Genomic DNA, 21,879 nt, shown 5'->3' with positions numbered 1-21,879 from the left:
ATATCTGATGGATATGCAAATAAGCAAGTTTGTGAAATCAACTTAAAAGGCAATGGTATGCCAGAGTTGTGTTTACAGCTTTTTCCCTCAAGTTGTCAAAAAATATGCTAATATGTTAATTAGGAGGTATATGTGCATCTTCACTTGGAGATAGTTCAGTCAGATGTGTTAAATTGTACAAAGTTTGCATTTGGTGTCTAGTCCTGACCTCAACACTGCCCACCAGTACAAGCTAATCAGATGGCTGAAGGGCAGAGGTGAGGTTTTTAAAATACCGTAGGAGTGTCAGAAACATTACCAGGATGGTTTTACAGTTGTTTTCATTATCTCTTTGCATATGAGCTGTGTAGTAGCAGCATACCAGTCACCTTGAATTGGTTGGCATGTTGCAAAGAGTCTGCTGGATATATATGAAGCATTTAGTTGAGTTTGTCGTGTGCGAGTGTTGAACACTGAAATTGCTAGACTGAACTGGCTCGGAGGCTCCTTTTAGTATTGAAGAGGAATTTTTATGGGGACAATTAAACTTAATCTCTGTCGTTAATTAATGTAATTCCTGCTCTGAAACCAATTTATTAGAATCAATCCCCACTTGTGTAAAGTTAATTTTAGCTTAAGACTGTTAAATTTTTCAGTAGAAAATAATACATCATTCATTATCTCATTTGTACAAAAAAAATACTCTTCACTTGAATAAAGAAGTTACTTAGCTTATGCAAGTTTCAAAACTTTCTGACTTCATACCAGTAACCTAATTAAACCCTAAATAGAGCAGGCGGGAGAGCAGGCTGTGAAAAAAGGGGGGCTTCAGAAAAAAACAGTGCAGGGATTTTCATCTCCATTTATGTTGTTTTAACTCATTAGCTAGATGCAATGTCAGAGCCTTAAAGGTGATTGGATTTTTTCAGATTTGACCAAACCTAATTCACTTGCAGGCACAGTGTGACTATGTTCTATGGTACATTGCAATGCCTGAGGACAAATAGTGCTGAGGGCAGATGGATATTGTCAAAGTTGTCCAAATACTAGCGCTGTGGCTCTAGCTCTGTAGCTGGGATGGCACTGTCAGTCTGGATCTCAATGGACTGCCATGAAATTTTGTACAGACACTCATGGTCCTCAGATGATTAAGCCTGTAGAGTTTGGTTATTTTAGTTTGATGCATTACTGTACAATTTGGTTCAGACATTCATGTAATAATTCTGTGGTACCAGAAATACCAGAAAAGCTAATAATGGGTCATAGTAGTAAATATTAACCTGCTGAATATCTTGTTTGAATGCTGGTGTTAGCATTTAGCCCAAAGCACCACTGTGCCTTTAAGTCAATGTGTGCGTGGACTGTTAGTCTTGTTACTGAAATTGGTGCCGTTAAATCTTCTGCCTGCCAAATTAATAATTCTTTCACATCTCTGACACTTGAAAAGAGGCAAAGTAAACAAACAAAACTTAAATCATAGAATACCACCAAGCCATCAGAGAGCATAATAATAAGAGGTTCATGGAGTTTTAATGTGACTGTGCATTATAAAGGGAAATACGGGCACAGACCTGGAACAGTGTCACACTAAACTGCAGTAAACAGAAGAAATTTGCTTTGCTGTGGTTGTTGTTAAATGACTTCATACCCATCAAAATGCTCATTAATACTGACAATTTGTGTTTGGAATGTTCAACAAAATAACTGAGTAAGTCTCACTTCTTATCTGAGTGCAGGATGTCACACACACATTCCCTGAGAGGCAGTGAGCAAAGACCTTTGTCCCCATTTTAATCTGGTTTTGCATTGATCTGACCAATCTGTGCCCTCTACTCTTCGGGCCAAATTTTGCACTGATATTTTTGCAAGATTGAAACCTCGTTTAATTAGACAGGAACGCTCTGTTACCAGCCAAAACAGTTCGACAGCTTGATGTGGTTATGAATATATTTTCAACAAAGGACGATGAGAGGTTTCATCACCCCCCAAATGATCATCTTCTTTTGGCATCACAGTAAATCCCTCCACGTCCCTTCCTTGTTAAAGATTGCACACTTTACTTTTTAATGTTCGTTTTAGTGCCTAACATGCAGCGATGGGTCGACACATTGTAGCTGTGAAGATCCATAAATTGCCTGTCTCCTTTAGAAACTTGCAGTGTGTTAAATCAGAACTTTAGCGACAAAGCGGTGTGAAGTAGAGGCCAGCAGACAAGCTCCATTGATGCCAAGGCAGGCTGGTGATGACACAGACATGATGCAATGGAGATAAGGAGCAGCAGGAGGAGAGAGGAGCAGAAAAATAGAGTGATTAGGTGTGAGGAGTATTCATTTAGGAAGACAAACAGCTTCATTTAAAGCTAGCCAAGCACAGAGATGGCCTCTCCCACTACAAATGGGTTGAAATTTGCATCTTTTCGCTGACGAGGGATCTGAGCCCCATCCTCACTCTCTTGGTCTCACCTCTCAAGTGATAGTAGATTATCTAAAGTCTCGCCTGAGAGCTACTGATTTTTTTTTAACACATTCTATCTGCGCTTTTGCTCAGGTAATTCCTGTCTGCTTTTGATCTGAGGCTGATATTGTCACTACTGTACCTATCTACAGTGAATAAGGGCTGTTTGCTATTTTGTTTCATTCCTTGACTGCATACAGAACAAAACAAAGAGAGCAGAGATAGCAGTAATTTCACGATTATGACACAGTAGACATGGCAAACTCGCACCATTGTATTTGATTTCTCCATATCTATCATAATCACAATCTGCTGATGGCTTTTCAGCTGAAAATGAAACTAACGTTTGGAGCTCAGCAAACAGATCATGATGATTATCCGATAAAGTCTCTGCAGACTGTCACAGAGCAGAAAATGTTTTAGTTGCAGGTAAATATTCTCTGCTTCTGCCTGCCATCCATCATTCATTTCTCTTGTGTCTACTGTGTTGAAAATCTTGTGTTGCTACACCCAAATGGTGTTTTTCGAGAGACTTAAAAAAAAAATGATGCCAGTGTATTTATTTACTGTTATCACTACTGCTTTTGGTCTGGAAGAGTGAGAGTATTCCAGCTTTGCAATTGACCCAGTTTTGTGTCGGTTGGTGGGAATGCAGAGAGGAGTAGCCACTTGCATGTGTGAGTCGGTGTCTGTATGGGTGTATATGAAGTTGGATGACTGCCATTATCGCAGAGAATCAGCACCTACAGATGCCCTTAAGGTTTCCACTACACTTGACACATAGGACATTCATGCATTTGCACAAATAGTAAATATTTAGCAGTTGGATAACCTCCATCCCCCTGCCACAGGGATTTAGCAGCTTGGGCAACACTTTATGTTGTTCCTGTTTACAAGGTTGTGTGTGAATAAAAAGCCTCAGCAAGGAGATGAGAAATACTTTCAGGTGTATTTGACATTTCTGTTATACTTAGGTAAGCAGTTCCTGTGAAGTCTATTCCAGTGCATGTTTACACATATACAATGTGTATGCGGCATCTAAATGAAAAACATTATGAACACCTTACGGCTTGGCTTTGGTCTCCATTTTAAGTCAGCGTAAAGTAAACTCTCAAAGGTTTTTTGGCTTTGAAAGTACCAATTCTCTGTAATATGACTTCAAAGTGTAATACAGTCGCATTCATTCCGGCATTCAGTTGACTGCCACCTAAAACCCCACACCAGTACAGCAACTAGAAATGGCTGGTCTGTCAAGCTTTGGATGTCGTGTTAAAAAGCTGCACGCTGCTCCAGGAGGAGTGATACTCCTTGTATTAAGAGTTTAGAGGCTGGTATCTGGTCTAATACAAGTTGCAATCTTGAGCATATCCAGCTAACTAGCTTATTACTGACAAAGGTAACCATGCATTACTTCCAAGGCCAAAGAGCATCATTAACTAACTAATTGTTTGGAGTTACAGGTTACCTTAAAAATCTCTATTCATGACCCAATAATTGACTCACTCTGTAGCATTTCCCACTCTGTTTATACCAATCTTGGAAGCATCAGAGTTTAGGTAACATTAGCAGCGCTGTCCTGCATTTAGAGAAGTTTACACAAAACTACAATCAACATTTACCTGAGGTAGTGTTACTTTTGTCAAAGGCATTGGTCAGTTCTCATCAGAAAAAGCCTTTTCTCTAATGTTAAAAGAGAAAGCATAGGCTACTGTTTGAGAATACAAACATGTCAGCTAAGCAGCCAAAGTTATCTTACAATGTACCTTTCATTTTCCTCATGCTTCTAATACTAAGACTGACTGGCTCTACACTGCAGTTCTGATCAAACCTGTATGAAAAACTGGAAAAGATTTACCTCCTCTCAGTCATGTCTCATATTTGAACTTTCAAACATCCTCATGGCTTCTTGGCAGAAAGATTTTCTGTGTACAGCTTTCTCTATCAGCACCGCAAAAACCCAAAGTATCACTTGACATTTATTGCACATATATCTTGACTTGTTTCTCCCCCCTTCTCTCCCCTAAATTGTCTGCAAATATGTTTTGATTTTTTTTTTTTTTCTTTACCTCGTAGAGGTGGAGGAGACCTATTTTCCAATTACAGATTGTGTCTTAAGGTGTTAATTGCTGACTGACCTCCTGAGCTGTTGTGGATGCTGTTCGAATTTTTTAATAACCTCTAATCGCAGTGAAACAGAGAGCAGTAGTAGACAAGAGCGACACTGGTTTTTAACGCAGCATCCTTCAATAAGGTGTTATCTCATATAAACACAGTGGTTGGCCTAGTGCCAAGTCACAGTGCCTTTTTGAAAACATGAGCCTCTGTGATTCATGGTTCTCTGACATTAAAATGACACACATTTTTGTTTTGTTTGGGTTAAATCGGGTCAGCTGAGGAGAAAAGAGGAGGATGGATATGTTTATCAGCATTTTGGCTTGTACGAAGCATCAGGCCTTTATTTGCTCTTGGATTTCAGCTGAAAGCATTTTGAAGTTGCAGAATGAAAAACATTTCAAGGAAAATTAACTTGAATAATCATGAGTACAGAGAAGTACACCATGCTTCACTGCAGCCACGTTGCATTATTACTCTTTTCACATGCCCAGATCATTGCTGTTCACATTTCTCACACAATGATGAGCATCCAGGCCTACAGTAGAGCGCTACATTTTGCAGAGGGAATCAATGAACACTGTTTTCCGTATCTTAATGTGTGTATTTTGTGTGTTTGCAGGCAGCCCACCAGCCACAGGCACTGGCACATTGGTCATTCACCTGGAAGACTACAATGACAATGCCCCCTATGTAGTACCTTCAGTAGCACGGGTGTGCGAAGACGCCCATGATATGAATGTGGCCATAGTTGGGGGGCGGGACAAGGACCTCACACCTAACGCTGCACCATTTAAGATAGAACTGGCTAAACAGCCCGGCCTGGATAAAACATGGAAGGTTACCAGGGTCAACTGTGAGTATTCTATTTTGAAATGAGATTTGTATTCTCTTCAACTGAACTGACTTTCATCAATTCAGAAATATTTCATACAAAAGGGAGAAATGCCTGTTTATTCGCCAACAATAACCTTAATAGACCACACCACAAAATTTGTTAACTGTGTATGTGAGTCTCTTTGTCTTTCCTGTTTCATCCTCACTATTTTTCTTTTCACTCAGAGCTTTAAGCCAATTCTCAAAGGGTTGCCAAAAGGCACCATGGGGAATGTAGAAATAAAAATAGACAAAGAAAACATATGAAAAGGGTGAGAAAAAACAACGGCAAACAGAAACAGCACAGAATATTGAAGGGACCTTCAATGCTGAATACCAAGCAAAAAATCTTAATTGCAGATGCCAGTACAGATCACATGACATGATAAGGATGAAGAGGAGGAGGATAGACAGACAACCAAGACATTGATTCAGGGTTGCATCATGACCGACTGCGCTGTCTGTGTGTGTGTGTTTGAGCGACAGAGCAGAGCTAAAACCTGCCCAGAGGTATTAGCTGTGAGTGACAGTGGGAGAGGGAGGTACAGACACTCCTCAATCACCCCTGCTGGAGGAGACAGATATGGCCAGCAGAGAAAGAGCCCACTACCAGTGAAATGGATTGGCACTGTGCTCTCCACTGAGTGTGTGTGTGTATGTCTGTGTTTCCATGGATGTGTGTGTAACCAGAGGTAGGAGCGCCGGTTGTTATGCCTCTCTATATAAATACCGTGGTTCATGAAGTGGTTTGTGAACAGTGACAGATACATTTAAAAACATGTTATTCAGTTTCACTTTTGGACAAGACTTCAACAAAATTAATTAAATTAATTCATCAATGAAAATTTTGTAATTAGATTTTTTCAAAATCTGTCTTTTAAATTGTTATTTCTTCACTTTCTTGCCATGAGTTAAATGGCATGCTGCTCTATGTCTGAAGGATAAATATGAAAGTAACAACTGAACTTAGCATAAATAGTGTAAACAGGGTAAAACAGCTAGTTTCACTCTGTGCTGAGGTAACAAAATCTTTAAAGCTTACTAATTTAACACATTATATCTGGTTTGTTTAATACTAATAAGACATGAGGTACAAAAACTGAAGTGTGAAGAACAACAAAGGCCAGGCTAACTTTTCCCCCATTTCCAATTTTTGTGTTAAGTTACATTTCTTCTATTTAATGGTCAGATATGAGACTGGTATCATCCTCCCACTGAAATCTTACCAAGAAATGCCAAACTATTCCTTTAAATGATAAACCTGAATAAATGAGTGAAGAAAGATGATGTGAATCATATACTATGGTTTTGACAGTCATCAGATCTCATTCCAGTTGAACACCTATGGGACCAAATGAGACAAAAATCTATGGTAAGGCTTGTGGTGGAGCTCCGTACTGACACACTTTATATTGTTTTTTCCGTTAACTCTTCACTCATCCGTATGTATTATCATTTTAGATCTGAAAGTGCATGTGGCTGAGCTGTAACATGAGCAGTGCTTTAACAGATCAACACAGTTCCATGATCAACTACAGTATTTTTGTTTAAAATAAACCACCCTGACAGGACTCTGTCTGATTGTACTCGGGTGATCTGACAGTCAGCTGTTTGTTGATTTGTCCGACGCTGATCAGGGTTTGCACAAACTTTGGGAAATCCTGCATCTCATACTACACTTCCCCAAATCAAACTACACTGATGGGGGTGATCTGAAAGAAAGGCATCTGCATTTCTAAAATGTTCACTGTTGCTTACTGTTGCCTTGTGACATAGTTTTGAGCACATGATTTGACAGAGTAAATTTTCTCATTAAATAAAAGTCACCTCACCTTGACTTAACATCCGTGGCAGACAAGTAAAATGAGCAGCTTTGCATATTGTGGCACATTTCAGCATGAAGTGCACTTGCTCCAGTATTTTTTCTTGTGTCTCTTAAGGAATTTTAAAGTGTGATGCAACAAAGTGTAACAATCTCACGCAACTTAAGTGGTGCCAATTTTTGTCGCTTCAGTCGTCAGGAATGGCCTGGCAAACAGTTACTTGAGGAATATAAGTTTTGCTTAATAATACACATATTTAGTTCTGCTTTGCCAAATGGGACAGAATGGATGGACGATACGTACATGCACAATTGAGGATCATTGTGCACGCACTTTATTAAACCTCCCTCTTCTTCTGTGTGTCCCCCACAGCCACACACTCCCAAATCATGCTCTTGCACAGTCTGAAGAAAGCCAACTACCAGCTCCCGTTGCTCATCACTGATTCAGGAGTGCCCCCTTTGTCTAACAGCACAGAGGTCAAAGTTCAGGTGTGTGTTTGTAAGAAGAACAAGATGCACTGCAGCTCTTCCCACTCCCACCGCGCCAGCCTTCTCGTGCTGCTCGCAACACTCCTGCTCGCCCTACTCTGTAAGTACCATCACAATCACAACACAAAAACAACTTAATGTTTTATTTGATGGTGTCCTTGTTTAAACTTGGATTAATGAAATGCTGCTATATGTTGTTTCCAATTTGTCTTTTGGTGACCTTGCATTCATGCATTTGGCAACTGTGCGTTTTTTTCCATTCATTTTACAAAATATGTCTTGTGCATTTCACATTTCTTTATTTTTTTGCCACCATGCCTAAGGCACTCCCTAGGAAGTCAAACTTGAATGTACTCTGAATATCTCATTTAAACCATTAGCGATAGCATGAATAATTCAGCCTCCTCCATTCACAACACAAACATAATGGAGGACATCCAACAGCTGTTTTGGTGAGAAGAAAAATCATTTGCAACCTTAAGGCCCCCAGATCCTGTTCTCCCACCTGGGCTCATTCTCTGTAGTTTATAGTCGGGCTCACTGTATGCTGGAGGCAGCGTACAGCGGGAGGGATGGTGAGAGTGGGGAGTGCGAGAGGGAGGAAGAAAAGAAGAAATGATGGAAGAACAGAAAGGAGAGGATGAAAAAATAAATACATTTTAGCCTGAAAAAATGGTGTAGTTGTAATTATATCACCTTCTGCTGATTTATGTTTGACTGTGAAATGTTTCACTGAAGATTATCAGAAAAATGTCTCCTTTCCTCTTCCCAGCTCTCTTTCCTCTCTATTCTGTTTCATTCTATTGATCTTGATATCTTTTTTCTCCCTCTCTCACGTCCCATTTATCAGTCCTGCTTGCATATTCAGCCTCGTTTCCTGTCTCATCATTGGGTCCTCTCTGCTGCTGTTTTTCCTTCCCTGAACAACTTCTCTTGCTCTTTTGCTTTTTCTCTATCTAGCAATCGGCCACACTCTCCCCGTAATCCTTTGCTTACAGGCAGAATCTCTGTGTCTCATCATCTCATTTTCTCTCTGTATCTATGAATCATAGCATCTAGTATGACCCATCGATCTCCCTCTGGCTATGCATCAGTCTGCCGATTGTTGTATATCTTTTCTCCAGGCACTTATTAATAGCAGATGACTTGCTGTGTATGGGAAGCCCTTGTTTGAATCTGCGCCTTGAGCAACTCATCATCCCGTTCTCTCGTGATGCAGTTAGAGCTCTTACTTACCTGCAACTTCTGTTAAAAACTTACTCACAGGACATAAAGTATAAATTAAACTGACATTGCGTAGAAAGCAACAGCATAAGCACAGCGGTGATGATAGACCATTAGTCGCGCTTTCACTGCAACACACTAATCATGAGCATAAGCTGATGCTGTGTCAGCGTTCACGGGCGAGCAGCCACCTCTTGGAAAGTTTCATGGCAGAAATCCTGAGAGTATCCCAGCTGGAACAGTCAGTAAGCTTTTCATGCTCCCCTTTTTCGAAATATTTTGTTAGTTGCCATTGCTGTGGTAGCAGCCGCAGTGTTTGAACTAGAAAGCATGATAATTGGTTGACATGCCAAGATGACATTAGGAGAGTCTCCTCCGCAGATGTCCTTTTGCTCTGCACGACAGTAGCATTCATTACTCTACTGTAAACTGTGGAGTGACAGACAGTGGCATTCATTAACCAAATAGCTGCTCCAGATGACAGATTCTTGGGCTGCCTGGTCCTGAGCCTGTGTACATGTCCATTCATTTGGACTGAAGCATGTTTGCATTGTCAGAACAGAAGTAAGAGCGGGCTGCGTTACCCTGGAGCTGGAGATTGAAGAGAGAGACAGAGAGGAAGCAAGGTGTGTGTGCATGTGTGTCTCTATTGAGAGCTTCAGATAGATAACCTGGGCAACACAGGTTCCACCAATTCAGATGCAGAACACACAAACACACAGGTGCCCAGAGAGATGACTCCTGCTCGAGCTCATCGCAGAGACCTGTGCTGGGGGACAGATAGAGGGGACTGATCACTGCAGTGTATAGTCAGATAGTCTGACAGAGAGGCAAAGAGGATCCTGTTTCAATTCTCTTATCTCCAAGCTGAACTCTGACCCTGCAGGAGAGAGATGAGGACAAGAAAAATGGAAAGAGCCAGAGGGGAAGAATGGGGAAAGGAGATGAGAATAAAGGTGTGGAGATTAAGCTCTTCTGTTTTGTTCTGTTTTTGCCCACTGGGCTACAGGCAAACGGCCACGCTGCAGTACAGTTTTCTTAATTTCTCTGGTTCCTTGCAACTGTATCTCTCTTACTTTTCCATCCCTTCATTTTACCTCTGTCTTAGTACCCAACTCTATCTAGGCAAAGTAAAGCATTTAACAACTTAAAAAAAAAAAAAAAACATAATGAGGAAAGAATTATATTAAACATATCTGCAAACTGTCTAGTGCCAACTGAAACTGTTTATACTCAATGTGTCCATGAAAGCACTCGCTGGAGTTAAGGGAATGATTTTGGTCAAGGTTAAGCACTGGAAAAGTCAACATAAATTTTCAGCATGAGGCATGAAACATAGCAAATCAAATCAATACTTAACCCAAACCTGGATGCTTCCTCAACCTTAAGCAGGCATTCTAGAAGTGTTAGAATTTTGCACTGAAGTAAACAGACCCAAATGCTGAAACTCAGACTCAGACAGGGATATGTAAAAGGCAACAGTTTAATGGATTGCTCTAGTCTAGATGATCCATGTGACGAAGCTGGAGAGTCAGCTGGGAGTGGACAGGCCAGGTGAAAGTCCAGTTCCAAATTACTCATGGCAACAGACTGACAGGGCATAGGCTGGAGCCCGAGAGTAGGCACCTGGGCCCAAAGAACAGAGTCAGGAAGGCAGGAAGCAGACAAGGCAAAAATATCACAATACCAGAGTCTCAGTGTTACCACGAAGGTCAGCAGATGATTAACAAATATTTGGTGAAAGGTCAGCCTTTTTATACTGTGTCAGCACACGGGTCTTGATTGAATAATTGCAGTAAAACACACACAAGACAGACAGGGGAGAGACAGACAAGAGACAGGGACAAAGGGAAACACTAAGGTACAATAGGACAAAAAGGAGGGGAACCGCAGATCCTGACAAGATGTGCAAACCAGTGGTTCCCACAGTGGGTACTGCAGCACCCTGGGGTGCCTTAAAGGTCCAATTTACACTTTCAAGTGTCTTGTATGTGGATCAAATCCATATAAGATGTAAAACACTTTAATTTACACGCCGTAAAATATGTGTTGCCGTTGGCCAGATCACATATGTGATTACAGTCTATCTTGGTTTTCTCAGCTACATGCAAGTCAGAGTCAGCACTCCTCCGGTACGGAAGGAGGTGGTAATGCATATGAAGCTGTCAAAGCTGTGACTGACAAAAAACCGGAAAAGGACAGAGATAGAGGATGTGAAGTGGTTATTTCCAGTTACTGACATAGTTACACTATAGGAAGGGTAAAGATTACGTATGCGTCTTGATCATTTACATCTTTCCGACATCTGGCTAGAGTGCATCTCAAATCACCTCTGGAGGTGATACATTTTTCATAACATTTCACCACATTCACTGCATTTACACTGATTACATTTCTACTGAATATTACATTTTCAGACACGTCAAAACGTAAGAAATAAGGAATAGATGTATAAATTACCTATTAACACCCCAGTTAAATATGCAGCATAAATTGGACATATGACAGATAACAATTGTTGGTTGTCAAAGTAGCTCAACACACTTCTCTTTGACTTCTTTGTGACTTTTCCCAGTAGAGCAATCATTGGAAAGATTTGTCATCATAAATGGAGCTCGCACAAATCTCTGCTACATCTAAAACTCAGTCTGAGATGACCGACCCTTAGAACTCAGACTACAGTGTGAAAGCTACTTACAAAATATATGCTGCTTTTTGTGGATAGAAGAAGCAAAGTGTCATACACTGGAATGTCTCACCTGCAAGAAAAATCTACCAAACATGGCAGTTGCCAAAGTAAACTAAATTAAGGAAAAGGAAATCACTAAAAGGGATATCATGGTTTTTAAAAAAGCTTGACCTGAGCACAACAACAAGCAAGATGTGAACCCCTGTCTTCAAGTCTGTACATGTGATTTCTGTGTAGAAAAAGGATGCCGTAATTCAAGGATGGAAAAAGCACCCAAGCAATAATTAAATTTCAGTTTGAATATATTTTGTACAAGACAGGGTTGTTGTTTGTTCTCTGTGTCTGAAGCATTTAGTTACGTAACACAAGACATGAACCACATATAGTTGTTCTCTGTTTAGAGGTCATCTCTACAATCTCTGCAGCCTGCATTTTGTGTGTGTGTGTGTGTGTGTGTGTGTGTGTGTGTGTGTTTGGACTGTGGGTGATGTATTTCTGTGTATCCAGTGTTGATGTGTTTCTGAGGGAGGCTTGCGAGAAAAGAGAGTAAACAGAAAATGGCCTCTCACCTAGTACCTTTAAGCTTGTATATTTTCTGCAAACACACAAAGAAAAGACAGAAAATGACACTTGAATGAAGAGAATGGATGAAACAAGTTGATTTTTGTTGAAGAGGATGATCATTTCTCCCCCACTGACAGATTTTCTCTTGTTGTGTGGATCTACTGGAAGCCAAAAGAATTGAAATGATGTGTGGGTTGTGAAGTCTGCTTGTTAATATGGTCAGGAACTGTGCTGCCACTGACAATGGCATCAGTCGGATCACACTTTTCCATCTGTACCTGAAACATGCACACTTTTTTCCACAGACTCCGTCAGCAGCACTGAGCCTAGCAACACTGCCAAAAGTAGAGCCACGTCCTCGCTGGTTTTCTGTCCTAGCTCTCAGGCATGTAACACCCACTGGGGTTGCTTTTCAGTGCCTTAAATAATGTATGTAAACCTGCAGGACAGAGTGGAAGGGGGAGCGAGTGCCTGTGTGTGCAGAGTGCCAACATACTGTATACAGTGTCTTCTAATGCTTACGAGGCCTTTGTTGCTGTTGCTGGATTGGCAGCTAAATCCCAGGGCTTTGCAGGGGCCTACTTTCACTCCCCTCCATTGGTAAGCCTTTCTTTTTTAGATCAATGTGCCATAGACTCTCGCACACATCCATCCCACGCACACACAAACACACACACGTACCCATACACACACAAATTACCACAAAGTTGTGAACAATTACATTATTATCCTGTTGTCCTGTGGAAGGAAATGTTTGCGGATATATAAAAACCAGCACAGACACACTCCAGGGTGCTAAATGTCCATGTCAAAGCAACCATTGTTCACCTGAGATTAGACTACCTAATTGGGCAAACTATGTCCAGACAAACATGTGATCCCATAGGCTGCGGATGCACACAAAAAAGGACAGCTACTCATAAGAATGATTCCCAATTTTAGAAGTAATTACAAGCAGGAAAGCTCCGCTTTAGCTGGCAAACCAAAACAGATGACCACACTGCCCCCTATCAGTGCACATGTGTACTGATGTGCCTTTCACAGTACATGCACTGTCTCTGCAGCAGCCTCACTGTCACTCAAAACAACACTCGCAAAGGATGATGGCTGGAAGCAGTAAGTTGGTTGGGCAGTATGTAAATAATGTGTGTTTTACACATAATGGTCGTGTGGACATCACTGCACTTTGAAGATGACTGTTTTTCCTCTGTGTTTGATTTGGCTTTTTCCTACTTCTTCCCTCAGATACACACACACACACACACACACACACACACACACACATCCATTACATCCTACACTGCAGCAATTCACCCTGCATGTGCTCAATTTAGAAAGGTCTACAAGCTCAAACTGCATGCTAAAATCTTTTCCATGCAGAATTACGAGCGTCCGCTGCAGATTTGTCTGCAGTTGTAATCCACCACAGAGAACTGCTTCCCTCTGTGTCTCTTTGTAATTTCAGCAAGAGTAATGATGTAATTCAAACTGTAAAGGAGAGAGAGAGGACAAGAGAGAGAGGGCGGAGTAAAAACAAAGCATTTACCATTAAACACAACAAACAACTCCCAGCCCAGATGCCACTAATTTACCTCCATCCTCCCGGGGTTTAAGTCCACACTATTCCTCCTCTCTGATCCCTCGCTTCGCTCTGACAGCCACTTTTCCTCTTCCTTCTACAGCTCTACACTAATCCCCTCCCAGCTATAGAGACTGGATGTTTAGGGGCTTATTTACTCTTGTAAAAATATGGCTTTTTCACAGCTTCCTTTGAAGAGACCTCGTGCCACTGATGTGTATGGTGTAAGGGTTGTTTCTGCCTTCAGATCAAGCTGTGAAGGGTTTTTGAACTGAGCTTTGAATATGAAGGGTGTTCAAAGGGGTGTATCATTTCTTAAGATAAAAGCCTTTGACCAAGTTGCTTATTCTACTAGTAAACACTGATTAATGAAATCAATGTGATTCATGGATGCAGAATTCCATTGCTAGTACATTATTACCTCGCGTTAATATGTAAACTGTACAGTTTACCATTGTAGATACTCAAAAAGTTGTCATATTTTCTCTGAATATATATGAATTATTCGTTGATCATTAGCAAGTGATGCTTAAAGGCATCATAAATTCTTTATGAATATAAAGTTGTAGCAGCAGACTGCACTCGTGTTTTGCTCATGTATTATGAATGACTTGTTGCTACATTTGCTGGTACATTTGTTAAACAGTTGTACAGGGATATACAGTGACTTTTCAGCTCCAAATCTGAAGTTGCCAAAAATGAAAGTCAAGAAAATGTTTAAGCTGTTTGTTGCCAACACGATGAGGTGACATGAATGTTAGTTCAGTGTCCGATTTCTATTTCAGTGTGTACAGACTGGTGATGTTATGTGTAAATAAAAGCCCTTGTAGCATTTGAATACAAACCTCTCAAACTGAAATTTAGACTGCAATTAAAATTATGCCTCTAACACTGACATACAATTTGGGACGCTTAAGCTTTATTTGTGACTTTACCAACAACATCATTTGAATATAAAACAATATACTTTATAATCCCTTACAAATGAAATTGTTCATCTAATAATTTTATTCATCATGTTTTTATGTGATCTATTCACTGACAAGTTCATTTTAAAAAAAAATGTTCATACAGCCAACTCATTCATCATTGCATTCTGGGTTGGTAAAGGCTTATTGAGTTTCATTATAGTCAGTGTTACCCTGACAGATTCTGTCTTCCTCCGTAACGTTTCTTCTTCATGCTGCAATGCCGCTGTTTTGTCTAGCAGCCGTGACATACCTGGGCTAATCAACTGTCACACTCCTCTCCTCCCTGCAATTAGAAAGGCTGATAACAGTTACTGTTCCCTCCAGTGTCCCGTTTGATTCTTTCTCGCCTCCCGCAGCTTGTTAAATTTGCATTTTACGCATTAAGCTGACACTTTTACCCAGAGAGACTCACAATAAGTGGAGACAGTAAGATAAGTCAACATCAGTGAAGCGCTGTGATACCCCATTAGGTCATCTTTATACATGGCGAAAAAAAGGGTTTGAGCCAAAATGTATTCCTTTCCAATCGGTGCTGTGAAATGGAAATAGGTTCATTTTCTGGCACAGGTAGCTGTGTTTCATCTAGGGTTGGAACAGGAGAGTGACAGAGGGGGCTGTTTATATACAGCATATGCAGAAACTTCAGGTTGTTTACACCGCACATGAGGGACATTTTCCAAGTGGTAGAAAGATGTGAAAACATTATACAGGCTGTGATAAGTGTCACACTCATACCTTACGTTCCAAGGTATGTATATGTGTGGGCGTCCATGTTTGAGAGTTTTCTGTACATCAGCAACCACAGCTACAAACGTACATCAGGAAGAAATATAATGTGCTGGGAATCATTATAAAAACTTCCCTCTGTGAGTCTCTAGAGGAGCACAGCATGGTATTGTGACTAATTCCACTACCTGTAACATAAAGTGACTCTTTCAGAACCCAACCAACCTCAGGTATAGTGATTATATTCTGTTCATCCCTCTCTTTCTCACCTCCTCTTCTTCCTATCTAATACTCTCTTTCATCTGTTCCTGACCTATGAGTTCAGTGCCTGTGTCTGCACAGGAGCTGAGGTGAATTGATTTTGCAATGTATTTTCATGTCAGGGCCTTGACTTTTTAGCCAGAGGGGGAGAATTGCCTCTTTCATATCCAGTTCTTCATGTGAGGTGAAATAGGGCTGCTGGAGCCTCATTAGATTTGCAAAAACCAATATCTGAGTCTCGATTGCCTTCAAGTGTTTCTTGACTTTTATTTCATTTGGGGGGGGGGGACACTCAGGCCTGAGCAAAGTGAAAGGGGGGAGTGGAAGAAAAACAATAGAAAAAGAAAAATCAATTGGCCCCATCCCCACCCCTTCCATACCGCCCACCCTATTAGTTATTCACCCATTCAGGCGCATTTCGATCGCTTCAGAATTTTTTGAAGTGTACTGTCCAATTCATTTCAGAATGTCTGGAAAAATTATAGTTCACATTCATCAAGACTGCTCCCTAATCTCATTGAGAAAAAGAGAGATGTAGAGAGTCAGAGATGGGGGAGGATAAAGACAGAAAGACATATTTGAATGTCAACAGTCGAAACGCACGATGAGTTTGTCTGGCTGATACTGACTGCCAACTTACTGAACAAAGCACACAAAAGCTGTGACCACCAACAGTGGGAGCAACAGTGCAACCCACTCATGCACTAACAACAGAAACACAGGGAGCACAAAGCAACAGTAAACCCTTTAGAAACAATCACCAGCTATGACAAATTGCCACCTCGAAATTGGTTGTTTTACACCACATTTTGCTGCATGCATTTTACTATATTAGCAGGAAAAGGCAAGGCTTAGAGGTAAGCCTGTTAAGTAAAGCATCAGACATTCGTCGTGTTTCATTGCTGTCTTATATCAGTCCAGCACCTGCCTTTTATGCTAATTGGATGTGTGTGACTACTATGCATTGTTTGTTAGACCTGATCTGTAACCACTACATCTGTTTATGGAGGTGCTGCACATACAGTGTACTTAAACACAGTCACAGTCATCAGAAGCAGATACTGCGACTACAGTCACTTTCTTTGCTACAAAATTTACTGTGAATTCTGCAGTCACCTGCATATTTTGTCTCATTATACATCACTGTAACAATAGAGTCCATAATAACCACAAGCATTTTGAATTTTAACAGATTCATCTGTTATTCATCAGTCCTGGATTGATAAATGGAAATCTATATTACACTTAGCTGTCACAACTTGAAAATGCAGGTATTACATTGTTTTATCCAGATATGGATATATGGAGAAAAAAGATGTGTTTCAGAGCTAGTAGCCTCTGCTACAAGCAGTTTAGAATGAGTGGGAAATGTTACGTTATTAAGCTACTGAGGTTATTTGATCATCACATTATTGGTATGTTACATTTTGTAATTCAGTCAGATGTCTGTAATATGATTCATATCAGCTCACAAAATATATCATTATTAACATAACGTTAGCTTTGTCAGTTTATTAGTTAGTATAAGTTGGGAAACATAGCAGTTACACCTGGTATTTACCATGTTGAATATTTGGTGAAACTATTCTCTGTGTGAGAACTAGTATGTGAGGTGCAAGCCTTTTTAATTTAGACTGAATTTTCAAAGAGCATTCACTGAATCGGCTACACAGAGCATGTGAAGAGCATTAGCAATGCAAAAAGCAGAGGACAGTGTTTGTTATATGACCATTCAAAATTCATCAGTTAGTGACAGTGACATGACAGCAGTCTGTGTAATTCACCACTGGTGGGGGAAATGTAAAAAGTGAAAACTATGAATTTGGTTGTTACAATAATTGAAAATTTCACTTCATCAAAGGTTCAATAGATAAATAAAGTTGTGGACAATTTTTGCAATTTGTGTTTGACAGAGAAACAAAAGGCCTCAATAACGTGAATGACCTCAAAGACCCAGAGTGTTCATATCCACATGACAATCTGAGTTTAGTCAAAGCAAAGTGACCTTTTCCTGAACTTGCACTGAGCAGTTTGGTACCAAGTGGATCAATCTGTGTGACCACTTAAATATTTTTCAATTTTGTCTCACCGTTTGACTCCTGCATTCTCCTAAAGTCGAGGTTAGGGACATCGTAGGAGCCCACTGTACTCTGTCCGATCCAGTCATATCAGAAATCAGATTTAAAAAAAAGTAGACAGGAAAAAAAAGGGCCGAGAATGAGCAAACTGGCGAGCAGGAGTGAGGAGGGTTTCTGCTGAATGCTCAGCCAACTCCAAACGTCAGAGGGAGCAGACTTGGAGGAGATGTCTGCAGAGACAATCAATAAACCCTCACATTTCATACTGTTGTGTGTGTGTGTGTGTGTGTGTGTGTGTGTGTGTGTGTGTGCATGCTTTGACTTTTTGAGCCTTTGACTGTGTGTGTTTGGTAATGTGACATCAGTCTGATGCTCACAACATATAACAGAGAACATGCACTACCCGATGCTCATTCAAACCTCTGTATCACCAGGGAAAACCCGGTATTGCTTCAAATGAACACATGTATGTTCTGTGAGATTCTCTTAAAGATATGTAGTGTGACTCGAACCAGATTCTCTTCTCAGTTCAGCGCGGACTTCTTTGTTGAACATATTTTCTGCTTTAGAGCTGTCCTTGGTACCATAAACGGAACTCATTCTGAAGTAAAAATGTAAACATTTGCAAGTACATGTCAGTAGCCAATTAATCTTCACTGCAGCCACTCCAGAAAGTGTCTCTTAATGGCATGATAAATTGTAAGCTTAGTGCACCTCAGGTTTGGACAGAGTTGCTTGTGTTCAGCCATATTGATTGAACTGTCCAGGGTGTTGAGTGTGGCACACACTGACACAGTTTCAGGGTGGACTTTCACATTAAAGCCAATCTGTTCATTGATACTGCCCGGTAGGACTAAGAGTGAACAATTCTAACTTCTCTGTTTTGCCCTCACTGAATATTTAATGATGTGTTTCCATCACCTGTCCTCTGTAATTGACTGTAATTGATCTGGTTAAGTGATGACCTTGACTTTACAGTATCTCCTATCTTTTCTTCTCTCCTCCCCACACATTCCCTCCCCATCCTTTTCAGGCCTGTAGATTCTGCTGAAACCTCCCGTAGCCCTTTTTGCAACACTGAAGAGCAACGACTTATCTCCCCCACGCAACCCAGGCTTAGGAGAGAAGAAGAAGAAGAAGAAGAAGAAGAAGAAGAAGAAGAAGAAGAGAAGAAAGAGTCTTCTCACCACACCAAATCAAACATGAGATTACACACAATTCCCACTGGCACAACTGCTGTATAACACCCTTCAGAGCTTTTTTAAAAGTTTCTCACTCATGTCTCTTTTCACTCTTGTCCCCTTCTCTTCATCTGTACTCTGGTTGTTCCATCTGTCCTTCCCCCCTTGCAGTCTTCTCTCATCTTATCTCTATCTTCTCCTGAGTTTTAATTCTCCTCTATCTTTCCTTCTCCCTCTGCATTTCTTCCTCCACCATCAATTATTCCATTCCATTTCTTTTTTCTTTTTTTTTTTTTTACAGTTTTTATTATATTCCATTTTGGCATCCCACCATTACACTGGCAGACAAACACTGGATGTTAGCAGCATTCATGGCACCATGCCACATGTGTAGGAGATACTTGAAACAACATGTACATTGATATTGTACGAAAACAAAAGCTATAAATCAGTTTCATATTGGCCCTCACCTTAATCCTCTGGTCTTTTCCCTCAGTTCATCTCTCACCTCAACCTCTCACTTCCTCTGCAGCTTTCTTTTCCTTCTTCCCTCTTTTTCCTCTCATAGCTACCTCTGTTTTCTTTTTCCCTCTTTGTCCATCCGTCCTTCCTTCACCCTCCCCCATGCATAGATATTGTCCTCTCTATCTGCCTCTCCCTCCCTGTCTACTCTTCTATCTTATCGACCTCTCTCTGTCTCTTGTTGGGCCAGGGAACACTGCGAAGGCTGAGCTACTGTCCTGGTCGGGGAAGAGCATTGACTTTTTGATGTGTTCCTTTCTTTTCTCGTCACAGACTGTGTTTGATCTCATTTCCTTCTTTAAGTGGAGAGAACAAAGCCTGTTTCTTTGTCTGCAATGGTTGTAGTCTTTTAGGACAAGGTGGTAGCCAGAAGCCTTCAAAGTCAGAAGCTCTCTGGAGTCCTTTCTTCGATTTACTTCTGTTTTCATTGCATTAGTTGTCATGGAGTGGAAAACAGTATATCTTTATAGTAACGGTGTAAACCTTAAAAAAAAAAAAGTACTATTATATAAATATTTTATTTTTTACCATTGTATAAATATACAGTATTGATTAACTTATGTACTTTGATTGCAAGTTCCTTGATCACCCACACAGTGAGTAAATAAAAAGAGGAAACCTTTTTTCTGTGAATTTTAGGAACTATTTCTAATGGTATTGATGTGTTGACTATTTTATCGTAACATCTTTTTTTTGTTTTGTTTTGTTTGTTTTCTTTATTATTTTTGAAATCTGTGATTAATTGCAGAATCAGGAGTCTTGCTTTGATGACTGCCATGTGTTCTGGTTTGATTTTGTCTCCAGTCAGTTCTGCCCTCTCCTGTTCTCTCTCCATCTGTAATTACAAGTCACAAGAAGATGTGTAAGAAGAAAACTAAGGCTGTGGTTTGGTGGATAGTTTAGCTTTTTCTCTTGCGCTCATCAGAAGAACGTAGTGTGTGTGGGTTTTGTGTGGAAAAAGCCACCTTAAAGGAAAAAGATGACATTTTGAATGAGTTATGTCTGTCTTTTGCACTAATTTAATAAAGCCGTTACTGAAAATTCCCGCTGTTTTGCAAAATTATGTGTACTGAAATGCTATTTGATCCCTCGTGAAAGGAACCGTGCACACATTCACTACAAGTATGAGCACATGTAAATGCCATTTACATCTTTACATTTCTGCACCTCAATCGATCCCACTAAAGGAATAGTTTGACATTTCATAAAATATGTTTGTTTGCTTTCTTGCCACAAGTTAGATGAGAAGATAGATACCACTGTTGTGTATCAATGATGCAGCAATGAAGTGAAGATGATGAAGAAGTTCTCCGCCGATACTGTCTTGTTCATAAAGGTTTATTGAAGCAAGTACAGCATCTCAGACAGCATGCGATGTCTGGGTGGTTTCAGCCAATAGAAGCAACACACACATACAGCATCTCGAACATGCATTATATAGGGGAATTGTGTTGACACAGCTAAATACAGAAAGTTAGAAAGACCTAATAGGGTCGTAGCAGAACATATACTGCACAACAGGTGAGGGCCGAATATAATCATGGCCTCTCCACCTTTAGGTTAAAGGTATTTACGAGCAACAAGAATCTCCAAGCTCTGGGGGAAAGAATGCCCAAAAAGATGAGCAGATACTACATATTTCCCCCCTTCGAGACTTGACAATAGCGTAACCTTAGCAACACAACAAATTTATGGAGTGTGAGAGCAAAAAACCTGTCAGGCAGCCATCTATCTTGAAATATCCCTCACACAATTTTAGACAGGAAAAATTCTCTCACGGCCCCTCTGCCCCAGGTGACCACATATAGTACTCCAAGCCAATTAAAAGAAAGAGGAACTAAAACATGTGTTTAAAACATACATTAAGCAAACACATATAGAAACCTCAGAAAAATAAAATCAAACAATGTCCAAATTCAGGCTAGTTGACCCATCGGACCTTCCAATGGACCTGTCCCTGCCTAGCCCCACTATCCCTAGGCATCGAAAAAGGAAAAAACATCTGAGATCCCTACATATTTGCTCACTTACAACATCATTCTCCAAAAAACATCATTCATCAATAGCACAGGTTACAATAAGAGGAAACAAACTTCGATATCTTGTATTATTATAGCAAGATTTGCTAATTAGTATCATTTAGCAACAATGCCCAGGTCAAAAGCTTCTCTGTATTGGTTTGTTACGCCCCAGTCTAGGGGAGCAGGGACGCAACACAAGAGGGTGAAAAAAGCAAACTCTGTCTCCAAATCAAAAGATCACTCTAAACAAAACAGGTACAAAAGCAAACCACAATTTTATTGTTCTAACAAAAGGACCAAATCCAAAACAAAACAAAATAGTGCTAAA

At 40.3% G+C, this 21,879-nt stretch overlaps 1 protein-coding gene across 1 annotated transcript in view; it reads left to right on the top strand.

The window, feature by feature from the left end:
- Positions 1–20,571, top strand: part of cdh13 (cadherin 13, H-cadherin (heart)) — a 337,845-nt gene extending 317,274 nt beyond the window's left edge. Inside the window, exons 12-14 of the mRNA XM_076732809.1 lie at positions 5,168–5,401; positions 7,617–7,835; positions 18,861–20,571. Coding sequence (XP_076588924.1) covers positions 5,168–5,401; positions 7,617–7,835; positions 18,861–18,868 — 461 coding nt within the window. The 3' untranslated portion in view covers positions 18,869–20,571. The remainder of the gene's footprint in view (positions 1–5,167; positions 5,402–7,616; positions 7,836–18,860) is intronic.
- The last annotated feature ends 1,308 nt before the right edge of the window (positions 20,572–21,879 follow it).

The sequence above is a fragment of the Chaetodon auriga genome, chromosome 6 (assembly GCF_051107435.1).
Source record: "Chaetodon auriga isolate fChaAug3 chromosome 6, fChaAug3.hap1, whole genome shotgun sequence".
Taxonomy (NCBI): Eukaryota; Metazoa; Chordata; class Actinopteri; order Chaetodontiformes; family Chaetodontidae; genus Chaetodon; species Chaetodon auriga.
Note: the sequence above shows the minus strand (reverse complement) of the source record. Positions and strands in the feature narration are given on the sequence as shown.